The sequence below is a fragment of the Ascaphus truei genome, chromosome 3 (assembly GCF_040206685.1).
Source record: "Ascaphus truei isolate aAscTru1 chromosome 3, aAscTru1.hap1, whole genome shotgun sequence".
NCBI lineage: Eukaryota > Metazoa > Chordata > Amphibia > Anura > Ascaphidae > Ascaphus > Ascaphus truei.
The window spans coordinates 207814300-207835703 of record NC_134485.1 but is presented as its reverse complement, the minus strand read 5'-3'; the positions used below and the strand labels follow the sequence as shown (position 1 = coordinate 207835703).

General features: G+C 42.3%; 1 protein-coding gene across 3 annotated transcripts in view; it reads left to right on the top strand.

Annotated features, from left to right (window-relative positions):
- The window catches only part of CLIP2 (CAP-Gly domain containing linker protein 2), a 153553-nt gene that overhangs the window by 122150 nt on the left and 9999 nt on the right, over nt 1-21404 (top strand). For 2 of the 3 annotated variants that reach the window (XM_075589975.1, XM_075589976.1), the window contains exons 9-15: nt 1112-1216; nt 4064-5008; nt 9357-9411; nt 11564-11647; nt 12504-12660; nt 15526-15685; nt 18613-18798. In XM_075589975.1, coding sequence (XP_075446090.1) covers nt 1112-1216; nt 4064-5008; nt 9357-9411; nt 11564-11647; nt 12504-12660; nt 15526-15685; nt 18613-18798 — 1692 coding nt within the window. The remainder of the gene's footprint in view (nt 1-1111; nt 1217-4063; nt 5009-9356; nt 9412-11563; nt 11648-12503; nt 12661-15525; nt 15686-18612; nt 18799-21404) is intronic. The other variant, XM_075589977.1, reaches the window with a different exon arrangement.

Sequence of the window (21404 nt, the reverse complement as noted above, 5' to 3'; positions counted from 1 at the left end):
TTCTCCTGGGGGGGACATGCTTCGATCCCCCAACCACCCATGCTGCTGAAAACTGGTGCGGAAGCAGACAGGAAGAGAAGGAGGGGCTGTCTGTGTGCAGAGAGAAGCCCCGCCCCCTCTGCAAGACACAGACCATAGAAGCAGCAGCACTGAGCTCTGGCCGCCCGTGCACAGCTCTGCCCGCCCCCAGGTTTCCCTGCAAGCAGCCCGCGCCCCCCCTACATAATCTTGGGGGGGCGCGCCCCACAGTTTGCGCACCGCTGCACTAGGGTAGTGTTATCAATAGCTACAAAGAGGTTGTTCCCTCCAAAAACAGAGGGAATGAAGAAAAGTCAATTGCACTCTCAAAACTACTAAAAAGTATCACAAGATTCTATGATATACTGTAATGTGTCTGAGACAATGAAAGAGTGATACCTGAATATGGTGGATGGTGTATACCAGCCCCCAACAAATGATTTTATTTTATTAATTGATGTGACTTTTTACCCCACTATTTTTTAACTATTGATCTAATTCATTGAATAATCAGCATCAATAAATGTTATTTTTACCCTTTCACTATTCATTTGTTTGGGGCTATTTGTTATTCACCATCCACCTTAGTCAGGTAGCCTTGTCTCAATCTCTCAGAGACATTATATCATATAAGCTTGTGATACTTTGTTGTAGTTTTGAGAGTGCATGCAATTGGGTTTTCTTCATTACCTCTTTTTAGTTACTTTGCTTATGGCTGTGCTGTTTAAAGTAGTGTTTGGGGAGATATAGAAGTCACTTGGTACTTCACAAAAATTCCTCATTTGGATATCATGAGAATTAACGACTGCTATACTTAACACAATGCCATTTTCCAGGCGAAAATGTGACTTGAGCTGACGTTAGTGAGCTTTGCAGATACACGGAAATGCATAATGAGTCATTTGCTTAGGTTTAGCGCCTCATAGAGTTAGTAACGGACCTCTGTGCATCTGGGCTGATGAGCACCGCTTGCACTGTTGCATTAGAGGGACTTCCTCCGGCCTCTCTACAGAGTTTTCTTTCTTGTAGATGTAGGATGATGTTGCAGCCTTTATTTTCTGCTCTCTCTCTGTTTCTTATTTTGTGTGTCCAGACTCAGACGCAGTTGGAGCATGCCCAAATTCGGGAGCTCGAGCAGAACCTACTGTCTGAGAAGGCAAAATCCGCAAGGCTTCTAAATGAATTAGAGGACAAAAGGGTAACATGATATCAATTGCCTGCAGAACAACGTGCTTGCCAGCAGCATTTATGCCCAAAAGCCCTGCCCTTCTTGTTTTAAGTTGTTTCAGCCCATTTTGGCTTTCATAATTTTTGTTTCTGCATTCACTTTTTTTGAACCCCTCCCCAGAAAAATTATAATTTGCCTTGCTTTTTCAGACTTAAAGCAGCATTACTTCAATGTTTTTCTAAGAAAACAAAAAAACAAAAAAAAACTACCTATTATTTTGTTAGTTCACTTTCCCTTTCTGTTAAGTGTATCAGAAATTCTGCTTCCCTTCTTATATGTAGAATTAGTAGTAGTTTTGCACGTTATGGGATTTGAGATAAGCGCCACAGCGCTACACAAACCTCGGTTTGAAATCTTTCTCTGCCAAGGTCGTTCTGCCTTGTTTTGGGGTATAAAAATTGTGTATGTATTGTATCTGTAATATTGATCACAGAAGCATGAATGTGAATCTATTTTCACAATAACAAAGTAGTTTTTAGAAGCTCCGTATTCTAATTTTACCATAGAAATAGAATACAAATGAACGTGCAACAAAGACATATGTATGCGTTTTGGTTCTTTTTCTGACTGCCTTTTTGAATGATATGCAGATGAGTTGCATAGTAGTGCTGCTTTACGTTTGCTGCTCAGCACATGGAACCATTGTTTTTTAGTTCTTCAGGTGAGTACCTTTTAGAGCATTTGTATTTTTTTCCGCATACAGTGATAGCCACACATTTCCAGGTGTAAGAAATGAATGTTGCAATACAAAATGGGATACATCACTTACGTTCATATATGTCATCAGCTAGTATAGATCATGTTGACGTTAGATGAATGTACTAAAGCCCTACGGATTGCCAAGAATTTCCAAAATTGTTGGCACTAGAAGCAGCATTATGCATCCGCATAATTATACAGAGTATCTCTGTGCATTACCGCTCATTTATCACGGTGCTTCCTAGTAATAACCAACAGGAACGTCTTTCCCTACTGTAGATCTCATCACTGTTAATGTTTACAGAGGTTTAGAAATGTGGTTCTCAATCCTCTCCTCAGGGGCAACCCACAACTCCAGGTTTTTGGAAACACCAATACATTTTTAATACATGGAAATGTACTGGACTCCATTTTTATATCAATATGATATTAATTAGCGGGGCTATTTTGTGCGGGAACGCAAAGGAACGGAGTTACAGTACTGTTATTTAAATTACTTTTTATTTCAGTTTGGCAGTATTGCAGGAAAGTCGAACAAAGAAAACAAGGTAAAGGGAAGGGGAGAAGGTAAAAGAGAATTGGCAGCAGAAGAGATCTTTCTTACGGATGATCTGGTTTAGGAGTTTCCTTTTTTAAAAGACGTTGTTGTGTAAACAACATAAATGCTCCTAGGCCAAATAACATAAATAAATAATTAAGTTCCAGCACCTTTTTTTAGGGGTTAAACCCCCTTCCCCCCCCCCTCCATATAGTGATTATGAACCTACTAGGTATACTGCTGGAATATCTGCTGGATGTTGATACATACACATTTATTTTTATTGCAAACTGAATTATTTAATGTAGTTATACATTATATTTGTTTTGGACCTACCACCTTTTCCCCTATAAACACCATTGATTTTTAGCAATAAAAAAAAAGAACTGGGCTGTCTCTGGGCCTTGAGGAGAGGTTTAAGAACCACAGGTTCTGAGGGTCTTATGGATATGTGATTGCGTCTCAACAGCAGCAGCTGATATACGGCTGCTGCACTAGAGTGGAGTCTCCATACTCCGAATATTGCTTTACATATTCATTTTCGTACGGTCAGATTCCCAAGTAAGAAATATTATTGAAATCAACAAACAATATTTACGATTGCATGGGAAACAGGCAAATATGATGTACTAAGGGGCACGTGCATGAAGAGCCAATAAGGGTTATCGCACTCCCTCCGGCGTTAATTCCAATTCAAGTCAATGGCAGGTAACGCTTGAACGGGCGCGATAACCCGTAAAGGCACTTAATGCCTGCCCCCCAAAACATCAAAGTGAGAAGTGACCTTTGAGAAAAAGCAATGCATGCTCATTATTAACGGTCAAGGACAAAGGTACAGTGTGTGTGTGTGTGTGTGTGTATATATATATACATATATATTTTTATATATATGTATATATGTATATGTATGTATATGTTATTAGTAGTATTATTAATATAATTATGTATATTTATGATGTTGGTGATTTTACCATAGGGTCTATAGAGAATATCAGGTATGCACTTTGCAGTTATTACTGTTCTAATAATGTGTAGTCTCTTGCACCCAGCACTAGTCCTGCATACAGAAATTCCTTACTAACCTTATATAGCAGATTTGTAATCATTGTTTTTTTTTCTTTGCTAACCAATGGCTGCTAGTACATATCCATATGCCATAGCTGATTCCTTTTACACTAGGGCATATTAGTCTCTGAATAATTCTGTAGTACTGTGCTCATTTATCATGACCTGCAAACAATCATTGTGGATATTCAGAGAGAACTACTAGGCTTTTGTGACACAGCACAGGCTGTTCCAGAACTCGTAGCCAATAATGCTGAGATTGCTAATGTAACACTGAAATGAAAATTAAAACCAATGCTATATATCCTAATTAAAATCTAGTGGATAATGGCACATCACACTGTTAATTAGCATAATTGTAACTGATTAGCATATTATACCCTGGTGTAAAATAACTCAAATCTATGTGTTCCTTCACAAATAACACTATTCCATTTGCAAACAAAGGTAAATGACAGTTTAATATGAAAAAGCAGAAGCTGATACCTTTTTTCTTCTCATCGTCCTTTCTGTAGCTGACCACCGTAGCAGAACAGTCAAGAATCCTACAGCTAGAGGAGGAGCTGAACCTTCGTCGCAATCAGATTGAGGAGCTTCAGCACTGCCTGATGAATTCAAGTCAGTCAGAGATGCCAGAACACAATCTTGGGCTGCAAACGGAGGCGCTGCGTTTGCGAGACCAGCTGCTGTCTGCCAGCAAGGAACACCAGAAGGAGAGCAGCCAACAGAGGGACAAGTATGAGAAGAACATGAAAAAATACCAACAAGAAATTGAAAAGCTAAAAGGCATGAACGAGAAACATGTCCACGACATTGCGGACTTGAAAAAGAAACTTGAGCAGGCCACGAAGGAAAACATTGGGATGATGGACAGTTGGAAGTTCAAATTGGACAGCCTAGTTACTAATCATCAGAAATCCTTGAAGGACTTGAAGGGGTCACTGTCCACAAGCCCTGACACCCACCACAGAGAGATGGGGGACGTTACAACTAACTTGGAAAGTCTTAAAATGGAACATCAGCTTGAGCTGGAGAACTTTAAAGCTAAGCATGAGATTGAGGTAGCAGTCCATGTTAAGGAGAGGGAGAGCCTGAAGGCCAAGCTACAAGAGCTTAGGGATGAAGTGGAAGAAGGCAATAACAACTGGAAAACACAATTGGAATCAAAAACCAACCAGCATCTCATAGACCTTCAGGATATTAAAGACAAATACAGAGATGCAGAACTGAAAGTGCACGAACTAGAAAAGCTACACAGTGAATACAGTGATCAGACGCACGCCATAACCATATTGAAAGAGCAGATTTCACTTGCTGAAAAGCAGATGCTGGATTATGATGCCCTCCAGAAAGCAGACGTGCGAAACAAACAAGAGAACCATAGAATGCAGGAGAAACTTCTGGTCTTGGAAAACAAATTGCAGTCAATGGAGGCTCTTAATTCTTCTCAAAATGCCAATGTATGATGTTGTGTCTTTTCCGTAATCCTACCATGCCACTAATCACTTTCCGTTTACCCTTTAGTTGTGTCGTAGCTTTACAGCAAAACTACTTTGGGAACAAAAGTCAGTTTTACCATATACAATGTCAAAGGAAGGATGTTTGTTTCTTATTCAGCATAGTTTTTCTTATGGATTATCGTGGGAAACCTGCTACAGGATCCCACCAGGATGTAGGGTAGGAGTAACAGCACTGCCCAGCAGAGGGCGACCTCACCTCAGTAGTGGTGTGACAAGATGCCCGTGAACACACCTGAGATGGGAAATATGTAAATTGAATAAAATGTAAATATGTTTTATTTGCATATCTCCCACGTATCTCGGGATCTCAGGTATGTTCCCAGCTATCTTTTATCTTACAAAACAGTATTAGGTGAGCTCAGATGTTACCCTGATGACAGACTGTATCAGTAACACTACAATTCAATACCTTTATGCTAGGCAAATAGAATTGGCTTCACATGTATGGAAAACAAAAATCCTGCGTGCCTCCCAAATTGGCAATTCCTTTGCGAAATTATACATTTGATCCCAAGTCAAATAACAAAGGAGTCATTTAGTTGCATCTTTTCATCAAAAAAGGACTAAGCCACCTAACCCCATTAAGGTAAACTCCATTTCAGCAGGTACAGTACCTACACTAAATGCATAGTATTTCTTATTGTCCTGTGGACTAAACTTAGTGAAATATGTGAAGGTGCCTAAGGGGTTTAATGAATGAAGCATAATGCCATCTGTGATATAGTGCAATTAAATACTGGGGAAACCAGAAACAAGGTTCCTTTAGCAGTGTGAAGGAAGATTGTGAGTGTGCATATTCCTTAGGGAAAAGTAATAATATAAACCATGTAGAGTATAGGTTATTCTATTTGGAGGTGCAGTTATAAGTATATAAGTAAATGGGCCCGCTCTTAACTTTTTTCTCTTTGTCTACCACCCTCCCTCTCCTGCCCCTTTCTCTTTCCATACTGCCCTCCATCTCCCCCTCCTTCTTTTTCTCTTTCTCTACCACCCTCTCTCTCCCCCTCCTCTCTCACTTTCCCTACCATCCTCCCTCTTCTTCCCTCTCCCTCTCCTTCTCTCTCTCTTCCCCTACCACCTTCCCTCTCCTTCCCCCTTCTCTCTCTTTCCCTACTGCTCTCCCTCTCCCCTTCCTCTCTATTTCCCTACCACCCTCCCTCTCCCTCTCCTTCCCTCTACCCCTTCTTCTCTCTTTCCCTACCACCCTCCCTCTCCCCCTCCTTCTTCTCTCTTTCCCTACCACCCTCCCTCTCCCCCGCCTTCTTTCTCTTTCCCTACCACCCTCCCTCTCCCCCGCCTTCTTCTCTCTTTCCCTACCACCCTCCCTCTCCCCCGCCTTCTTTCTCTTTCCCTACCACCTTCCCTCTCCCTCCTTCTTTTTCTTTCCCTACTGCCCAACCTCTCCCCCTCCTCTCTATTTCCCTACCACCCTCCCTCTCCCCCTCCTTCTCTCTCTTTCCCTACTGCCCAACCTCTCCCCCTCCTCTCTATTTCCCTACCACCCTCCCTCTCCCCCTTTTTCTCTCTCTTTCCCTACTGCCCAACCTCTCCCCCTCCTCTCTATTTCCCTACCTCCTTCCCTCTCCCCCTTCTTCTCTCTCTCTTTCCCTACCACCCTCCTCTCCGCCTTCTTCTCTCTCTTTCCCTACCACCCTCTCTCCCCTCCTCTCTATTTCCGTACCACCCTCCCTCTACCCCTCCTTCAAACTCCCTCTTCTTCCCCCTTCCTCTCCCCCTCCTTCCCTCTCCTCCTCCTCTCTCTCTTCCCCTACAACCCTCTCTCTCCTGCCCCTTCTCTCTCTTTCTCTACCACCATCCCCAACCTTCTCTCTCTTTCCCTACTGCCACCCCTCTCCCCCTCCTCTCTATTTCCCTACCACCCTCCCTCTCATTCCCTCTCACCACCTTTTCTCTCTCTACCACCTCTCCCCCTTCTCTTTCTTTCCCTACTGCCCTCCCTCTCCCCCTCCTCCTCTCTCTTTACCTCTCCTGCAATCTTGCATCTTAATAAATATATAATGGTGTTCTGCATGTTGCATGGAATTGCATAGCCAGAAACCAGACCACGTTAAAAAAAGGCAATTTCCGTACGGTTTGGACATACGATAAGGGATTAATGAATACGGCATGATGCAAATTTGTGTGAAAATGTCGGTTTCTGCCCCAAAACGCCATTATCGGTTATCAGTTATAAAATGTGGTGTTTTATTACGTCTCCTGTATGTGCTCTAATCGTATTTAAACGGTCGTACTAGCTACATTTTCAAATTGAATCTGTCACTTTGTGGACATAACCCTCCTGTATTTTTTTTTTGTATCCACCATTTACTTTGTATTTACTCAATTTAAATAGTGCCCCTCCAAGCATACTTTAACCTCTCCCCCCCCTCTACCAGATTGGATTTTTTTTAAAGACATACAGGGCAATATTCCTAAGAAACACATCTCGCCGTATTCATTAAACACTTCTAGAATGTCTGAGGCACGCAATAAGTGTTTCCTTAGTAGCAATTTTGTCTTAGGTTTATCGATTGCAAGTTTGCTAGGTTCGTGAGAAAAATCTTGGAAAATGAACTATGAGCGAGAGAGAGAGAGATATCGATAATGGGAGAGTATAGCACAGAAGGTTAAAGGTTAACGGAGCATTTACACATATGAACAAATTGGACCAATGTCAGTGATATGTTTAATAGGTTTAAGCTGGCGATAGATGATTTTGTAAAATCATTTTGCATATTTACATGTATTTTCTATTAACATTGGTTTCTATAATAGTTATTTTGTAACCCACAAATTACATTGTTGCATACTAAATGTTTCAGGCATTTAGAAACTGTGCTTCTTTGTAATATTTATGATTTTCATTTCAGCTTATGGTTTTAACACATGGATACCAGTTGCTGTTACACAACGCTGGTACCTATAGATAGAAATATTCTTAAATGACTTGAGCACATCTTTTCTTTCCTGTCTCCCCTTGGCACTTGTCTCTTTAAATGTAAAGCTACAACGAGACTGATCTAAAAATCGTAAATGCACGTTTTCGTTTAGAGTCAGAGATGGCATAAAATTCCCTGGAAATCTAATCTTGCATCAGTTGATAAGTAACTTGACTAATACGTTGTTTAGTCTAACACTGACACAATAGAAGAAAATATGTTTGAGTTCTTAAACTCAGCCCAGGGAACTGGATACAGAGGGGTTGAAGTGGGATGGTAATAGTTATTAAGTATCACTATATTTTTTATCACTCCATAGGACCACTATTTTTTATTATTTGTACAGTTTCAATATCTAGGTAAAGAAAAGTGGCTTTATTTTAGGAAGTCTTTCTCTCCGTTTGTTTTTTAAGCATAAACTCTTTCTAAAATATGTTCCAAACAAAGTCCGGCACAGTGCCACTACTTTTCAAGTCACTTTGACTCCTGTACTTAGAGGGTAGTTATTTTACACAGGTAAGTACAGTTTGGTATGAGAACTCAGTTGGGATATTCCATTGTTCCCCTGATCTCGAAATGTTTCAACCAAGAATTCGTTTTCTTTTGCACAAAATGTTTTATTTCTCTATTGTGTTCAAAATTATTTTAATATTTGCCCAGCTGTTGAGGCACCACGGACATGGGTTACCACACCAGGAGTGTAAAGAATACCTCAGGCATGTTTTTAAGTGCCTCGGAAGCAGCAATAAATCCTGTGAGGTTTGTGGGGGTCATTCATTAAACTGCGAGATTGCAGATCGGGGCATTATAACATGAAAACGCCGGTTGACTCGAATTGGTGTTTACATGTGATAGCGCCTTGATCGGCACTATCGCTGTTCAATGAATGATCCCCTACAGTACATATCGATCCGGAGAAAACTGTAGTACTCTTATTTTGCAGAGCACAGTTGCGTCAAATGTAAGAAATCGATTCTTACATCTGCCGCCGATTGTTGGAAGCCAGAAAGTTGCGCCACCCAAAAACGTGGCAGCTTTGTTGACATAGAGACAGACGGGAGAAAAAGAAATACACAGAGGCGCAGAAGTTAATGCCTCTTATAATAACCGGTGCACCAGGTAACTCCTCCCCAGCTTCCTACCAACACTCTGCTAGTTGAGTTGAGTGGGGCAAAATTGGAGCAGAGTACTTCTACTTAGATAGAGAATGAAAATGATAAATTCTTCAAAATGGCTTTGTTACATAGACCCCTATGTGCGGACAATAGAGGAGATCAGTGACCAAGCTCAATTCCAATTTCATTGGTCATGGGAAAGGATTTACCTACATTTATCTTTTTTTCTTTCAGATGGGAACAAATGATTTTTCTGAAGAAAGGATAAAAGTGAAACAGACAATGGAAGGTATCCAGTTTTAGGCAACTTTCATGTTACCTGTAATTTTTCTTTTTTTTTTCTTACATCTTTTTTTTTATTGGGAATCTTAGAAGCTTGCACGTGACATTTGTTTACAATCTTCCACAATAATATACGTATCTTGTCTATACATTCAATTTTGTTTCTCTGTGTACTTGGTCACATTTTGCAAGTTCCACATTTTTACTCTATAAACATAATAATAATTTGACTGTATATTGTCAATTATGTCTCATCTTTACCTTCTCTTCAACTGGTGAGTCAATCAGGCTTTTTATGCACCGTCTATTCCGGAGTATTGTCAGCTTATCTATTTTAGCTGTCTTGAGACACTATTCCTTTGCTTATAATTTGGAGATTCTACTTCTTAAGCTATTGATCCTTATACTTAAGCAATCTAACAACTTTATCACATTTTGTTTGCATTATATATATAATTATGCAAACATTTTGTTTACATTTGTTTGCAGCTGTCAGAAGAATGTTACCTGTATTAGTGGGAGGTTTAAAGCTTAGCCAATGCCTTGTAGCTATAATTTACAGCTTTATTTTACTGCTTTGCTGCCACAAAGCAATGCAACACATTGCGAACCAAAGTAGTTGATCGAAGTCAATTTGCCATTATACTATTTAAAGTAGGATTTGAGAGCATAAAATGCAAAAGTTTGCAGATATAATTTAAATTATGAAGCAAATTAAAGCCTCAGTACAGGCATACCCCGGTTTAAGTACACTCACTTTAAGTACACTCGCGAGTAAGTACATCTCGCTCAATAGGCAAACAGCAGCTCGCGCATGCGCCTGTCTGCACGTCCTGAACAGCAATACCGGCTCCCTACCTGTACCGAAGCTGTGCGCAAGCGGGGAGACTATAGAGCCTGTTACACATGCGTTATTTACATCAGTTCTGCACGTATATGACGATTGCAGTACAGTACATGCATCGGTAAGTGGGAAAAGGTACTGCTTCACTTTAAGTACATTTTCGCTTTACATACATGCTCCGGTCCCATTGCGTACGTTAATGCGGGGTATGCCTGTAATGTGTTTGTGATGTGAGTTCTTTAGGCATGGTTGGTGTGTACAGTTAAATAAAAAAACAAGGTCGGGTCACACACACATTTGATTAATTTAGAAAAGGTTAGTTCGCCAGCATACACTGAAATGTGATGCAAAAATCTTTATCCAGGGGAGGAGAGATACAACTTTAAAACATATATTTACCATTTCACAGACAATCATACTCAATTATAGCATATTAATTTACAGCGGGGATTGGGGCTGATTCTGGACAATTAGTGCACCTTTTAGTTTCCTCTAATTGCCTTTATTTTCAGGGTTGATATATTCCAGCACTGCTCTTGACAAGTAAGGCAAAGTAACTTTATCTGTACAACAATGAAACTATTCTGAAGGTCAAGAGCACCACTGGTGTCCTTGTAATGAGCACAAATTCAATATGCAACCCCAGGAATCCTGCAGGAGATGCCAAGCTTTTATTTCTCACATTTTCATTTTGTGGTGTTGGCATTTTTTGACGGGGGCATATCATCGCCACAAATCTGTTCCCACTCCTAGCAGCTTGAATAACATATGTCCACAGAAGATGTGAATATGCTTCTAGAATGGATGTTATTGATTCCAGGATTCCTAATATAAAATAATACCTTACATTTTATTTTCACCGAGTTTAATACACATTTGCATTATGCAACTGAGGTTAAAACATGGGTATAGCATTGAGTCTTGGAATATTGGAGTAGAACGGCTGTAGCTTGTGATACATTTTAAAGGATCATTGGGAGAGTTCTTCATAGCTAAAATGTATGTATATCTTTATTTGATTATTTGATCGTATTGATAGTGTATGAATCGTTTGAAACATCACAAGTTTCTGCATGGCCACATGAAGAATTTTTTTTTTCAAGCTTTGTACAATATAATTTAAACTACGAAGAACTCTTTTGCCAGTCCCAACAAAAGGTATCACACCCAGCCACAAATCTACACTCCTCCAAAAACAGATGGCGAGTAGAAATGTTAACTATATTGTATAATGGAAGAGTACAAATGATTTTGCGATCGGGCGGTAATCGGTATGTTTTCAGCTGGTTGTAATTTTTATTTCTTTTTGATTAAGAGCTACAACTCAAACTCAGCAAGCGAGACAAAGAAGCATTGTCCATGTCTGCCCATGTCGAAACACTACGGGCCCAAGTAAATGGTGAGGCTCTCTTGGATTATCAGAGCTGTTTATGTTGCATTATTTTGTTGTGTGATAGACAAAGTAGGCCATACTTACCCAGCAGTCTTCTGCCAGAAGACACATTTCCGGCACTGGAGGCCATTGCAGGCATATAAGTGAAGCTGTCTTCCAGCACCGGAAGGTGAGTTATAGCAGAAGAACGCGTACTAAATATTGTCCAATGTGAGTATTCTAAATCAGAATTTAGTGCCTCCGGAATGTAATACATTTTTCTATGATAATCATGATAAATGTACATTAGATCGTTTGACTTAGACCATGCTGCAATGGTTTCTAAATTGAAACATACAAACTAATTGAATATTAGAGACAATTTACCAATGCAGTCTGTCCATTGTACCTTGCACCTATCCTAACCAATAACGAAGCACTGTAAATACGAGAGATATGACTAACATAACAAAAATACATGAACTAATGCTATCTTTTGGGGGAAAACACTAATTGAAATAAATGCAGTCAAGAGTGTCACTCTGCGATAATGAGTGTGTATAATTGATATGCGTGATTCCCAGTACTATTTTCTATACTGCAAATCGGCATTATCAATTGATTTAGGCAACTACTAATCTTTCACATAAACTTACTAGATATTGTAGCCCCATAGGCATAACATAGAGGGTCTTTCATGTTATTATGCTTTTGTCAAGTTAGATATTCCGCAAATTATTCAATTACATTTCAAGATAAACTATCATCAATATTTCTTTAAAGTTTCTTTTATTTAAGTTCAAAGCCAAATACATTTTTATAAGAGCAAATCTTTTAGTAATCGCATTTTTAATTGCATTCATTCTTTTACTTTTCTGAGCAGCGCTAGAAAACAAATGCAAGTCAGGAGACAAGAAGGTAGATTCACTAGCGAAGGACAATAAGAAGCTGGAAGTGGAACTAGAAGCTCTTTCTAGGAAATCCCACGATTCCTCTGGACAGTTTGTCATGATCAGCCAAGATGTGCTCAAGAAAGAGAGGTGAGTGATCCCAACCCACTGAAAGAAATAGTGCACAGATGTTTACCCATCTAAAAAAGGGTAAACTTTTCTTTCCTACTACTTTCCATGAAAGCTCTGCAATTTTCCCTGCTAAGCTCTTTGTAAACCTTACCTGGTGAGCTACCGGAGTACCAGGATCACATGCTTTCACACAGGAGCCTCCTGGCTCTGTAGATATGTCATTTGTTTTGTTCTTTGGTACTTCGTAATGACCGACAGTTGTCCACAAAATCAATCATTACAACGTTGTTGAGACATAGAGGTTTAATGCATATATGTTCTGTACACCAACAGCCATATTATTTCTCACTTAATGACAGTGGTCATATTTTTATTTACAGAGCAATAGAACTACAGTACTACTTTTTATTTGCAAACTAAAAAAAATGTCTTTATCATTAGAGATTTATTAAAATAAAGCCAATGTTCTTTCTGTTTCCCTTTCTGTTTTTACAGTATTAATATTTCAGATATTCAAAAACTCTCTAAAGTTTCACCTTTTTAAGGGAGCCTATCTGGCATACTCCTAATATCCACCCACCAACCCTATTAGTGCCAGCTGTGCGGCTGGACCAAACTCCATGCTAACACCCCCTAACATCCACCCCCTCAAACCTTAATAGATCCAGTAGTGCGGCTAGCCCATACCCCACCCTGAGGTATACTCCACCCCCACATTGAGCAGCCACTTTACCTCTTGGTTCAACATTGCCCCTTATTTCCTCTCGGTTGTAACCTCTCAGGAGCAGAGACCTCATTACCTTCTATATCTGTTTGTGCTGCTCTGTCCTTACTTGTATGTCATTCCGTTTATCTAATACTAGCTGATATACCCGGCGTTGCTCGGGATGTAAATCCGTAATAGGTACAGTAGTATTATTTATAAATAGGGGAACAATAGGTTGACTATTTGGTGGAAAGGTTGTATAATGATGTTGAAAAGAAACATGGAAGAAAATGTAATACGATGTTGTTTAAAAAGGGTTTATTGTAAAGACACCACAGTGCAATGTATATTTTGGTGACATAAGTGATGGAAAAATGTGAGGTGTGTGTCCCGCTTGGGTGTGAGCGGGTGTGAGGCGTCGGGTGGGTGTTCAGAACGGGTGGCGGGTGGGTAGTGAGTGCTGGGTGTGGATGGGGGTCCTGCTAGGGTGTGAGAGAGTGGGAGGCGGCGGGTGTATGGTGAGTGGGTGCGGCGGCTGGTCAGTGATGTTGGTGCGTAGGGGAGGGAGGCGGCAGGTGTGTGTTGAGTGTGTCGGGTGTGTGAGAGGTGGCGGGTGTGTGTCGAGTGTGGTGGGTGGGTGCTCTGCGGGCGGCAGGTGTCTGAGTGTGGGCGGCGGCTGTGGGGTGCAGTAGTGTGAGGTGGCGGGTGTGCGAACGGCAGAGGCGGGAGTGTGGGCGGCGGGTGGGTGAAAGGCGGGAGGGTGGCAGGAGTGCGGGCGGCGAGTGGGTGAAAGGCAGAGGCGGGAGTGCGGTGGGTGGGTGAAAGACAGAAGCGGGTGGCGGGTGAAAGGCAGAGGTGGGCGGGCGGGGGGTGAAAGGCAGAGGTGGGCGGGGGGTGAAAGGCAGAGGTGGGAGGGTGGGCGGGGGGTGAAAGGCAGAGGTGGGAGGGCGGGCGGGGGGTGAAAGGCAGAGGTGGGAGGGCGGGCGGGGGGTGAAAGGCAGAGGCAGGCGGGTGGTGCAAGGCAGAGGCGGAAGGGCGGGCGGGTGAAAGGCAGGGGCGGGCGGGTGAAAGGCAGGGGTTTGAAAGGCAGAAGCGGAAGGGCGGGCGGCGGGTGGATGAAAGGCAGAGGCGGGAGGGCGGTGGTAGTGGGGGCTGCGGGCGGGTGAAAGGCAGAGATGGGAGGGCGGGTGGATGAAAGGCAGGGGCATGAGGGCGGGCGGCGGTTGGGTGAAAGGCAGGGGCGGGAGGGCGGGTGAAAGGCAGGGGCGGCCATGAGAGCCATGGGGGGGCAGGACACACGGGGTGGGGGGGGCGAGACACACCGGCCAATGAGAGCCATGGGAGGGCGGGCGGACCGACGGACCAATCAAATGGCCTACAAAGACTCACAAACAACATTTTCAGTTTTATATATATAGATACATAACTCTGCACCCCCACTGTACCGCACTGCTGAATATGTTGGCGATTTACAAATAAAGGATAATAATAACCATATTTCTAAAGTGGTGTGTAAAGAGTAAATCCAATGTAACAGGTTTAGAATACCTTGAAATCAGACACAGTACCACCACTTTTTTAAGACACTTCGACCACTGGTTCAGAGACGTTAGGACTGAGCAAATTTAACACCACTCTGCCGCATTTCTTTGGTTTACAGGCAGCAAACAGATTAAATAAAGGGAATACATGCTGTAAAAAGAGGCCGTGATTATAATAAAATCACACTGTGCTCCATTTTGTTGAAGGACTTTCATTCTTTATAACAACCATTTACAAAAACAGTGCAAAAGAATTGCATCAGAATTATCCAAGGAAAATGTCCAATTACATTCAATGGCACTTTTTCTTTGACAAACCTTTTCGGGTCCGGAAGACTGCCACGATCTTCCAGGATTGCGACCAGGTGGCCACTTGGGGTAGTGATCACATGTTTGCAACTGGATCCCAGTGACCGGAGAGGAAGGGGTTCCATTTCCATTTCAATCATGTTCAGCGGCCCATCGGGTCTCTCCTGGAAAATCAGCCACACGGGTTAATATGGTGCTGTTCTTTTCGCACTGGTTTTGACCTAGTTTAGTAAATAACTCTCTAAGTTGATATATTTGACTTTATGTCTTTGTACTTATGCTCCGCCTCGATGTTTGAAAAGTGTCTTCTATCTCCTGGTATTTCAGAAATTTAAATGACCTGCGAGTTTTGCTCTTGGAGTCCAATCGTCACTCGCCGGGGCCTGAGAAAGACTTGAGCCGAGAGGTGCATAGAGCTGACTGGAGATTGAAGGAGCAGAAACTCAAAGACGAAATCAGAGTATTAAGAGAAACACTAATGATTATGGTGAGTAAAATTATAATCAGGGCATCTTTTTGTGGTCTTTACACCTCAGCTCTGACCAAAAATATTATGCCACAGAAAGGTTAAAAACCACTGTACACTGAAGCAGTATTTGATATACCCCTTTATAATATGTGCATCATGTAGCTCTTACATATGTCCCATTATTGGTACAGAAATTGATGGCAGACAAGAACCTATTGGCCCCCCTAGTCTGACCATCTTCCTATCTGCTGTGAGACCTCCGTCCCTGTTAGATCCTTGGCTTTCTCTCATATTTAGGATATCCTTATGCCTATCCCAAGCATTTTATCTTTCTCTTACTGGATTAACCTACACCGCCGGTGTTGGGAGGCTAGTCCAAGAATCTACCACCCCTTCCATGAAGTAGCAATTCCTCACATTTCCCCTGATCCTGCCACCCTCCAGCTTCACAGCATGACCTCTTATTCCTCTCCGGTACCTCGTTGAAGCCCTTGATATATTTGACAGTTTCCATGGTATCCCCTCTCTCCCTTCTCTCTTTGAAGCTGTACATGTTGAGGTCCTTTTCTTTCCTCTTCAAACTGGTGCATTGAAATCTGAATTAGAGCCAAACTCTGATGCGCAAAGCTCCGTTACATCAGTGCAAATAACGTGACCAAATACGTAACGGATATTATTTTCCCTGAGTTTAATTGGTTTGCACTAAGCTAAATATATGCAAAACGAACGGCTGTTGGTTATCTCCTTAAAATAGGCTTAACACCATGTTAAATTAGCACTACCTTGCCTTAGCTTCACATCAGTTGCATTACGCCTGCCTTACCTAAAGGTTAGCTGCATCCGGACACTGAAATGAAAGAGAGAGTGTGGTGCATCTGGCCCATTGATGCAGCCTCCACATGTTTATCTATGCTGGAATAACGGCACAATAGATTGCAATGCTGCCATTCAAACTTATTGCGCATTGTATCATTTTTATAACAATTATTCTTTACATCATCATTTTTTTAATCAATTGACTAATATCTGATATACCGTATTTATTTATTTATATAATGTTTTACCAGGAAGTAATCAATTGAGAGTTACCTCTCGTTTTCAAGTTTGTCCTGGGCACGGAGTTATGATTTAGTATGATTTAGATTGAATAGTTTTAACGCCCACAAACCCAGCACACATACACAGGATCAACGGCATGCACAGCAAGTGCAAACAAGCTGGAATGCTGGAAGGGGTAACGACAACACAGACAAATCCAAAAGAAACTTCCTCAATTTACCAGCCCTCCCGATCCATAAGAAATCATTACATTGTACACAATAGCAAAACCGCAGTGTGTGTTGCTCGCTCTTTGTTAATTAAGTGGGAGCACAACTGCTTCTCCGTACAGATGTAGCAGACATTATTGCAGCCATTAATGCGACACTGTAAGTCAAAGCTGGCCCGAGATTTGACGCAGCTCCATTGAAACAAATGATAACGTGCGCACCTTTTCCTTAACGCACGTGTCGTTCCTGCAAAGCTGACGCATTAACGGGTGCAATAACGTCTGGTACCGCCGTGGATTCAAATGGTGACCTGGGTCCCAGTAGATAATATTTTTACATATGGTCAATAAAGATCCAATGAATTCGGCAACAAATCAACACCAGTGCCAAAAAACTCAGCGGTTTCGCACTTTATTAATACACCTGCAGTTGTTGTGGGCTATTTACTGTATGCTGTTTATGAATGATGTTATAGGTTTGTCTGCATTGTTTTTCTGTATATAATATAAAAAATATATATATTTATTTAGATTATGTTCATTGTAACTTTATTTCTTATGGATCTGGGGTGCTAGTAGTATGTTGATGGCATTCCTCTTCCTTCTTTAGGAGGTTTCTTTGGGGGGTTTCTTAGTAGGTTTTTATCCCTGCAGTTGCTGTAATGAGAAAGATGTTGAAGATTTATGATTGTGGATATACTGTGAGACTTCTCCACAAATAAGGTTGGGTTTTACAGTTGGCTGGTGTTCACACTTTTAATTCATTCAGACAACAGTGGCCCTCTAGTGGTGAGATTATCCGTCCATGTAAATTAAAAAAATGTGATCTGGAGTTTGTAGACAATATTTAGAAAATAATATGTGCTGTGCTGTACATAGAATGAGTCCCTCGTCCATAGAGCTTACAATCCAAGGTCACACGGAGCTGACACTGTGACCAGGTTCACCTGCTTTAAAAATGGAGTGACATTCCCACTTCAGCCCAAACATATTACATTACAATTTCTGTATGTAAAACAAATTCAATATGAGATGAAGATTAGAATAAAATTGTTATGTGATTTGTAAAAGAAAATTGTATTATAGCAGGATCTTGAGTGACTTGCCATGTTAAGTGTCATGTGTCCATGGAAAGTGCTATAATTATTTACCCCACAATCAAGAACATGGGTTAGAGTGTTACACAATCTAGATTCTGGATTTTAACTGGATTTTAACCCAAGCAATTTACTTTGATTAGTTGTAGTATTACTAGATTCATGCAGATTTGCATTAATTTTAATTTAGCCAATTCATTATACTGACAAATGTTCAAATACATGCACCTCTCTCTTTCTCTCTCTCTAAGAGGTAGCAAAAGTTACATATTTCCAATTCCCCTTCTAGTAAGTATGTGATGTAATTTTCTCTCCTATTGTGAGAACCTGGAGTCTCCCCTAACACCGGTCACCAGTCACCAGCCAACACCCCTCCTCACTTGGTGGCGTCTCTAGACCTGGGTCTCGGGAAAGCTGTCGGCATACCATAGGCTGACCATAAGACACCTTATGTCCAATTTAAGTGAATGGTCTGTAAGCTGCCATGTGTCTTAGCAATACTTAGTAAATATGGGCAAATAATTTTTTAACAGGTGTTTATCTGAGGTTTTTTACTGTATGTTTTCCTCTTGATACACCAGGATAAAGAGAGATCGGTATCAGATCAGAGGCGTTACTCCCTAATAGACCCTTCCACTGCGTCAGAAGTCCTACGGTTACAGCATCGCTTGGTTAGCACTGAAGACGCCCTCCGAATTGCTTTGGATCAGGGTCACCAAGTGGAGAAACTAATGGAAGCCATGAGAAGCAGCTCGGAGAAGTCTCAGGTACAACCCTCATGCAGATACAATGCAGAAAATCTCTAGTTTAGAAAACATGTCTTCTCACGACATCCTGGGGTTCCGTGAGAGGGTCAAAGGGGGCAGGGGGCTTTCCTCCATCTCCCAGAGCAGGGAGAAAGCAGAGCAGTTACTAAGGGGCTGGCCAGTTTCCTCAATCCTGATTGGCTGCTGTTGAGTAATGCAACCAATCAGGAGGTTGTGTGTGGAGCCTGAGGGGTGTGGCCAAGCAGAAGATGAAGCAGCATGGGCGGGGGAGAGGTGAGACTTGGTGTCTGTCCTGTGTGTACTTGTTTTGTCGTGTAGTGTGTGTGTATGTGTATGTGTTTCATCTGTCCTGTTGTGCGTGTGTTTTCTGTGACTGTCTCCTCCCTGTGACTGTCTCAGTTCTGTATCTTCTGTGACTGCCTGTCCTGTTATAGGGGTGTCTTAGCAACTACGCACTGTCATTAGGGGCGCCCTGAGAAAAAAAATGTTGGGTACCACTGGGCTAGACATTAAAGATTGCAAAAATTCTCTAAATCATGTTTTGTTTCTACCATGGAAAGGTAAGAATTAAAAAAATGACTTGCAGTACAAATATTTATACTTATCTGATTGTTTTAAAAAAGGTAGTATTATCATCTCTATTTGATGTACACCATGCCTCTGTCCTTAATTCCCTTTCACCCTAGGAGGGACTGCGGTTTAACTGTTTCTCTGCTGGAAGACCGGTGGTACTCTGCCTGAGTGCTGCCGCTGCTGTTAGAACATTTGGCCACGACAAACTCACCACCGGGCACTCCGTCGCCAGGATGACTCACCGCAGGTCATCTTGCAGTCAGTCACCTCGCCTCCATGTTTATATGTCCTCTTGGCCGCCATCTTTAAATTCCTCATGGCCAGCCGCAAGGCACGTTGCGCGGTCGCTGCTCCAACGGCATTTGTGAGCGCGCTCGTGCATGTGCCCAGCAGGGAAATTTAGAAGTGTATCCTGGCTGCTGCCAGCTGCCCTGAGTGTCCTGATGGGCGGACGCACAGATGTGCTCACAAATGCCGAAGCGGCAGCTGCGTGAGGTGCCCTGCAGCCGGGGAGGACATTTAAAGATGGTGGCCGAGCGAGGAGCCGGCTGCATGAGGCTGGGGAGGGCCGCTGCTGCAGGGAGTGGCCTGGTGCTGCAGGGGGGGCCATGTGGCAGGGGGTGGCACCTGCAGGTAGGGAGGGGGGTGATGCTGCAGCTTGCTGGGGTAGCCCAGTGCTGCAGGGGGGGGGGGGGCGATGCGCAGGGAGTGTCCTGGTGGTGGGAGCGATGCTGCAGGGGGGGCAATGCGCAGTGGGGGGCCCAGCGGCAGGCACCTATTCCACGAGGCTGCTCCTGCACCCGCCGGGCCTCCCTCTCACGCTGGCGCGCCGGAAGCATACCCAGCAGCTGACTTCCGGCGCTGCCAATAGGGAGACCCAGTACTTTTTTTTTTTTTTTAAAGTTTAGTTTAACTGGCGCCCGGCTGGGCCCCCCTGACTCACGGGGCCCGGGACGCCAGTATCCTCTGTCCCCCCCTCTTGGCGGCCCTGCACACACCAATATGTGTTAGAAGGAAAAATCTAATTTCTCCCTATGGTAAATAAAGTGTTGGGTTTTTTTGTACCAGTTTTGTTGTTATGAGACAGGGATGTCTGCTCCAAAAAGGACTTAGATAAGCAAAACCCTTTTTATTGTATGCAGAGACTGTTACACTGTGGCATATAACAGGGCATGTTTTTGGCTTGGGAACCACCTTAGCTGGCCATGCAGTTAGTGAGGGCGAAAGCTATGGTGTAGTTAGCTTTCCCTAAAGGGAATAGGTGTTTATTTCTATGATTTGGTTTTCTTAAAGGGATAGTGCACCCGGAATGTATTTGTTTGTGGCTAATAAACCACTACTATTAAAGCTTTACACAGTGTCTTAGCGTCTTACTGAACCTGCCACGAGGCCGTCCTGCCACACAACATTTCGGGCCAGCAACCTTTTGTCAAGCCTTGAATCTGGGTTGTTGGTAATTAGACACAAAGCTGTGCCTCTAAGAACCCCATTCAATTGATTATAAACACTATTAAACTCATCATAAATGAGGGTTACAAGCGCAAGGCTTTCATTTATTATTGCATTTATTGCACGAATGGAAAATAAAATGGAAACATCTGGCTGCCCCCATGAATCTCCTGTGCTCTTGGCTTCCCAATGAATAATTGGTTAGCCTTCTGTCACACATCTCTTGGTAACACTGCTATTTTTATTCACCCCTTCAGTACAGTTCAGCTTCTCTATAGCCTTGTAGCTCCAAGCTTTGTGATCACTGTCCTCTTGCATACGGTGACTACAGTTTCCCAGACTTGCTTTCTTATGTACTATATTTTCCCATCTCCTTTCCACCCCAAATCCATTATGACCCCTCTAATCTTACTTTACATTTGTCATCTATATTTGTCTGTGATCTCAGATTTTCATGATTGATCAGTCATTTAATAGGTTAAAGCAGCAGTCCACGCTGTCAGTTTTTGAAGTGAAACTTTTATATGACAGTGGCTCAAAGCAAAATCTCATAGGTTAAAATGGGTTTAGTTGTAACACACTTG